The following is a 7,042-nucleotide window of genomic DNA, read 5'->3' as shown; positions in this document are numbered from 1 at the left end:
GTTTGAATGTTCGCCTTAAGCCGATGATATTATTTAATGCTTCAGTTATAGCTGAGACCGAAAGATATGAGTTAGTTAAGCTGAGACCAGCTAAACCAGCTGAAGGCTATATTAAGGCATAGTTGGTTAGAAGTCTCTAGTAAATGTCAAGGGTATTAGGAGTGACTCATTATAGATTTACTATTACTTAATGTATTTTTAATAGTATCTGTGTGTATTTAGTATAATTTATAATATTGATACATATATAGATTAGTGATTATACATTGATATGTTGTAAAGATAAGTACCTAAGTTATATTATCATTTAAATATGAATAGCTGAGGTTACATCATCAGCTTACAGTATTATGTACATCAGCATATGTACCTGTCCATCAAATCTCCATATATATAGCGTCCCCTGCCTTCTATGAAATTGCTCTGCTAGCAGTACTGATTTCCATACAAGGTATTAAGATCACGAGGTATGATGCTTATTCGCTTCATAAAAGGTCCATAAAGGACAGTGGACAGACACTCTTTCATACATAACACACACACACGCTAACACTGATACTTTGACACACACACATGGCTGTTCAAACAGACATACATAAGGACTTTCTGAAAAGCTGGAACAGGTGCTACAAGACAAGACAGTCATTAACATCACTTCCGTCTTCTTACTCGGACTCAGAAGACAAGATCACATGAAGGGCGGAACAGCACATGGCCAGGACAGCCATGACAATAATGGTAACTTTTCTTTAAACTTCTGCTTGATATTTCTGGTTTTATCTACATGGAACTGTTCATGATACGGTTTACATTGTTATTTTAAGCCAATGTGTGATAAAATAAAATCACACTTTATTTTTTATTTCAACGTCTTTCATTCATAATCACCTTAAGACACTAAAAGAAGTATTATATGTGTCTAAAATCCAACAGCAGGGAAGGAGCCAGCCCAGTGTAAGGCTTGAAAGCAGCTGCAACCCACTAAGCTACAGGAAAAAGGACATTGTGAGTACTTTCACACCCCCTGGGTCAAAGAAGGGACCTGTCAGCACCTGTGGTAGTGAGTCAACTTGGGGTTCCCCAGGGCGCGGAGACTAAGCCCCAGCCTGCTTCTTTCCCTGATGGTGGGGATGGACTTGCAGTAAGCTGGGACCAGGTTGCGGCTCCCGGGTACGCCCAGCTGAGGATGTGGAAACTGCTCGCGGGAGCAGAGTACAATGGGAGGGGACAAATGGAAATCCGATAGACTAGCCGAGGTCAGGACGGGCAGAAAACAAGCACGATCAGAGAACAAAGCTGGGATCTGTACACAAGTAGTCAAATGCAGGAGTTAGCAACACACAGGTGCTCAGACAACTAAGAAGTTGCTCAGGCAAAGTGTCCTAGACTGAGCATGTCTTATATAGGCAGGCAAACAAGGAGGCGGGCCAGGAAGTGATGGAAGGGAAGGAAATAAAGCCCAGAGAACAGCAGACGACACCCATAGGTGAGCACAGACAAACACACGTGAAAGGGATCAGGATTAGCACTGGAGCAAGGAGGTAAGAATACACAAACAAGAAGCTGCAGGCTAATTTGTGACACCAACTAGTTCTCAGTGGGACTACTTCTCTGTAGATCTTGGAATCCCTTGCTCAGGGTCGCTCTCAAGACAGCTGAGTGGATGAGGAGATTTTCGTTTGGGGTCTGACTTACTAGACTGGCTACTTATTTTTTTGTTTTGCCCATTTTTGCTAAAGTTTGTCCTCAAATTTGTACAGTTTCTTGGGCATTCCATATACCCCTAAATCCCAAAACCTCAAGGACTGTTTTACTGACTTTGGATTAGAGTGTTGGAAAATGTGTGCTGCCTGGCTGTGCAGAGCTTAGAGGGGATCCAAAAACTCTGTGGCGCCCAAGAAGGTAGCGCTACATACAGATCATACAAAGGGCTTAATTCAGTAAGGAATATCACAAGATCTCTTGATTACTTGACTTATGTAAGCCAATTATAGCATGTGATATTTCACCAATCAATTCACTTACAGCTGACAGCAGAATATACACAAAGCAGGTTGGACATTTGACACCTCCCCCAAAAAAATAAAAAATCAGCATGTGGGTTCTCCCTAAAATCCATATCACACCCTTTCAGGTTTACACTTAATATATGCATTTCTCTTTTCCACAAGCTAACAATTGCTATGGGAGTGAAAAGATACTCTTGTTTCCTGTGTAAAAAAAAAAATTAATACAAGTGCCAGCTTTGAGCAGATGTTAATCTGTCTACATATACACACTTGTGCCCTGTTTGATAAATTTGGGTTCTGAGTGCAGTTGCATACAAAACCTGTGATAAATTCTAGAAGGGCTGTTCTTTCTCAATTGTCGCATCATATACCAGACGCATACCAGTATCTGTGAGATAGTCTTGTAATTCAGCCATCTTGTCCAGAGGCCCTGGGGACACAGCGCTCCCCCCTGACATCAGTATTTCCCAGCCACCAAGGATTCCAAAATGTGCCATATTGCTACACCTGATCCACATGCACAATCTCTCAGCTCAGCCATGCCCTCTTCTTGTAATTGATGGCACTGCCTTTCTTCCTCAGCTGCCAAACTTTCCCTGGCAGGCCAGGCTCCAGCTGTGAAAACAGTTAACTACTTAATGCCTGGTTGAGAATGCACCAAATACAGGATGTGCTTTCCCCTTTGAATTCCGTCTTTCTGAGAAACACTGGTCAGACACTGCAGCTACTCTCTTAAAATTAGACAGTGCACAAGTACAGCACAAAAATAGGCAAAATGTCCACAGTCTTCTGTCACTTGCTATAGGTGACGGCACGCATGTACAGTTCGCATGTATAGTTCAGTGGGATAACTAAACACTTATGTAGCGCTTACCCCCTGATATCTGAGAATTGACGCTGCTAGACCTAGACACAGTTCCAAGCAAACTGACAAATGTAGGTTGAATCTAGGGAACATCTTAAATTAAAAACTTGAACTGGGAAGGGGTATGGGTGCAAAATACTCCAAAACATCAGGAAAAATTAATGGCAGGGCACACTTTAGACAAAATCATATTGTAACAGCCTTTGCTGGGGGGTAGGAGGTAATGGCCAGCTAATCTGGAACTCTGTGATGTGAGCAGTCCCAGTCCTTACAGCAACCTCTGCCACATATATCCCAAAGCACATGCACTTGAAGTCCATAATCAAAGTTTTATTCACAAAGTCCAAGGACAGATGCCTACCACCCAGCCTGCATGCAGCACACTCCAGTGAGGAGGAAAGAGTGTCCTTCTCCAGACCAGCCTCCACAGGTGTTACCCTTCAGCAACTGTCTCTCAATCAGATGTCCTTCAGGCCCTCAGTCAAACACATGCAGAGGCCCATACAGCAACTCCAGTACACAGGCTGCACCCCAGTAGCAGCAACCTCAGGACAAGAACACTCTGACCAAGCCTCACATAAATGTATCTTCTTCCTCAGCCTCCTTCTGGGTGCCCTTCCCAGGGATTGGCTAAGAGCAAATAAATATTCATAACTCCAGTGGTTGGACCTCCTGCTTCATTCTTTGGAAGCTTCTTACAGACGTGGACAGGGGAAATTAACCACCAAACTGGGAGAAACCTGCCCAGACCAAAAAAAAAAAAAAAGATCACCACTCCACTGAGTACAGCAGAGTCAAAAACTAAACTTAGCCTAATTAGGGCAGGGTGCTACAGAAATGTAGCAATATAGCCGGCAACTCATTTCTTTATTGAACAGTAGAAGATATAAAATCCATTTAAACTGATGCGTTTCGGCCACAGCCTTTCTCAAAGCTTACATCAGAAAACTAAAATACAAACTTACATAGTGTAACAACCCACAATAAATGGGCACGGTACATACTTAATTAAAATCATCATTTAGTCTAAGTATTTACAGGTGAAGGTGAATCAATGACCCTTCAAAGAAAGAAAACCTTGTCCCATAGAACATAGCAATAGGGAGCACCACAAATATCATAAATGCCCAACGGCAACACTGTTCACACCATGGATGTATACATTTCAAATATGGAATGGAAATAACAAAATCATCATTCATTTACCATTTCAAGAAGAGATTAACATCCATTCTATTATTTAAGCCAAAGGGGACCCTAGTATTGATCATATAAATCAACTACACTTCACACTTAAGCAGGGTGTGGTGTTCATCACCTCCTCTTATAGGTTTTCGTACATGTTCCAAGCCAAGGAAAGAAAATGAATCAAGGTTTCCACTATGCTTCTCCTTAAAGCACCCTGCTTTTGCTACAGAAATATTTTAAAAAAACTGGGATGATATACTAAAGGAGTAGATGTGTTAATTTTGCAAAATGTCACTTAGCTTGGTGGATGAGGTGAAGCTTTGACTCCAATAATCCAATGTAGTGCTTACCCTTGAAGGAGCAGCTGATGTATGGATACCCTGATTCCGGATGACAATGATCCTTCCAGCAATGCCACACCCTTTGACATACACAGGCTAGAAAAGGAGGAATTATTTGGGCTACACACCCAACAAGGCAACAATAGGAAAATGGCCACAGTAATAAATGATAAACCATTCTGACCAAGTATTTCTGTAGCTGAGCCCTACATCTAGCAGTGTCATAACTGTGGTACTAGAAACTAAAAGATCATTGAGTCTCTACAGAATATTGGCCACTGTGATATTAAATGGTCCATGATATTGTGGCAGTTGAAATGCAGGTCCAATGCACCTTTCAAAGAATTCTGAAGAATTTCAATGTGATGTCAAATCGATGCCAATGGACACAAATCCTTAACCCAGGAGTGCTCAACCCATGACCATGGAGCCCTCTAATGTGGCCCATGACCTCAAACCAGGGAAGTGCATACTTGGGGTTGGTAACCCATTGATCGTAATCTTGGATTGCTAACCCAGAGCACCTGAGCACAGCGAGCTGGTGCTTCCTATATAGCGCCAGCTCCTCATCCCGGGCTGAGTGATACCAATAAATTCAAAATTCTTAACCATTTAATTTTATTGTGGCCTGTGACCAATTACCAAATCACTTAAGTGGCCCTAACTGTTCAAATGGTTGAGCATCCCTGCCTTGATCTATTGTTCCAGGCACTAATATTGTTTCTCTGTCTTTATTTTGGGTTGATCGCTTACACTTTTTTCCAGCTGTGGCAGATTTAGCAGTATGTAACCTTATTGTTGTCTATATGCATGAATATGGATTTTCTAAACAAAAATGAAAGGGGAAGTAGACTTGATGCTTCTGCAGACATACAAGTCAGCTGCCATCTGTGACACTAAAAAGTAAAATTGTGGAAAACACGGACCAACTTGAGAATTCGGAGGATATATTTTGTCTCTTTTTTTTTTCTGGAAATGCAGATACTTGTTTATTACATGTACAGAGTCACCATATGAATCAAAAAGGAAATCAACATTTTTAAATAGATGTTAAGCTTGAAACCTCTTGGTGGGGGGTACCTGAATTTAGGAATACATTGATTAAAACATTTGAGAACCATTCCCATAGAGCAGTACATTCTTTTAATGCAGGGTGTGAAACCTGCACATAAGCTTCTTTTGTGAGAGAGAAATACAATGCTCAGAAAAGGGAACTGTTCTCTAAATGTAGCTCCCTGTTTCTAAGAAACATATCTGTGGGTTCTCTGAAGTAAAACTGTGAAGTATAGTTTTCAGTTCTGCAATCCAAAAAAGAATGCTTTGTAATATTTCCTGCAAGGATCATCCACGGATAAAATATATATTTTTTTATCCTTGACTGACTTGATTTCATCCAAAACTTAGATATTTTATAACACATGTATGGATTTTATAATAAAATATATATTATTTATACATACCTCCATAAGGGTTCTAGAAATACCCACAAAAAAATAAGTAAAGTTGGCTTTGTAACATGCAAACTTCACCCAGTTTGAACGCAAATAAGCTAGATGAAACTGGCTACATGGATTGCCCTGTTGCCACTCTGCCGTCCAACATCCTTCAATTGAAAAATCAAAGGAGCCAGACAGAAAATTGTGGGCCGAACAGTGGCTGCATCCAAATAGATGCAGCCATTGTTTGGGTATTCTGATAGTTAATCCAATAGCCGCTGCAGCAGATTTGTGGAGAAATCCAGCCTTCAGGGTAAACTAAGATCTGTGTATGACCATCCTAATTAACATCAATGATCTAATTGGTTATACATATAACACATAAGACAGTTAAATACAAACAATGGTGCTAACATTGATACCCTTAAAAGTGTTTCAGTTTTCTTCACAAACAAGTGATACAATTTATCATCTGTGTCACAGGAGGTATTGACTGAAAAATGTGTTAGTGAACCTCAAACTGGAGTTTGACACCAAATTTCTAGAACAGTTCTATTAGTACCAACAGTACCATACACCGATTCCGGCACTCTGGCTGCAATGTCAAGCTTTGTAAAAACAAGTAAATTGCATCAAGGCTCAAGTGGTGTTTCTGCAACATTTCCTCATGAATGAGAACCCTAGTTTGCATTGCTCTAGGTTTCCCTTTGCATATCACAGTGCTTCCCCCAAATTCTAAATACAAAAGGTGTTTCTATCCTTCTTTCAAACCAACTTCCCTGTAGGGAGACTGATGTTATTTCGGACAATGATGGACACTATTTGATTGTGAAGGAAACTATATTGGAGCATAAAATCACCCTGGCCAACCTACACTGTATCTTCCAAAATGATTGTTTTTCTAGAAAGATTTCTAGAACATATAGCATAGTACCAGCATAGAGAGGGCACTTGTTATTGGAGGTGACTTGAATCTAGCTCTTGACCCCCTACTTGATGTGTCCAGGGGAGCCTCCCATCTGTTATATTGAGCCTCCCATCTGTCATATTCAGCTTCTCCATTCTTACCAACTGATTCATGGCGAACTACACGTCCTCAAGACCAAGATTATTCTTACTTTTCTATACCTTACAATGCATATTCTTGGATATACAGTGCCTTGAAAAAGTATTCATACCCCTTGAAGTTTTCCACATTTTGTC

The 7,042-nt window shown here is 40.7% G+C and overlaps 1 protein-coding gene across 1 annotated transcript in view; it reads left to right on the top strand.

Moving 5' to 3' along the window:
* The first annotated feature begins 540 nt into the window (after positions 1-540).
* Positions 541-7,042, top strand: part of ACOD1 (aconitate decarboxylase 1) — an 88,093-nt gene continuing 81,591 nt past the window's right edge. The window contains exon 1 of the mRNA XM_089680386.1: positions 541-738. Within this exon, the coding sequence (XP_089536512.1) occupies positions 712-738 (27 nt within the window). The 5' untranslated portion in view covers positions 541-711. The remainder of the gene's footprint in view (positions 739-7,042) is intronic.

This window comes from Staurois parvus, unplaced genomic scaffold, assembly GCF_062004578.1.
Source record: "Staurois parvus isolate SC_StPar_1 unplaced genomic scaffold, SC_StPar_1.0 ptg000243l, whole genome shotgun sequence".
In the NCBI taxonomy this organism is placed as follows: Eukaryota; Metazoa; Chordata; class Amphibia; order Anura; family Ranidae; genus Staurois; species Staurois parvus.
Note: the sequence above shows the minus strand (reverse complement) of the source record. Positions and strands in the feature narration are given on the sequence as shown.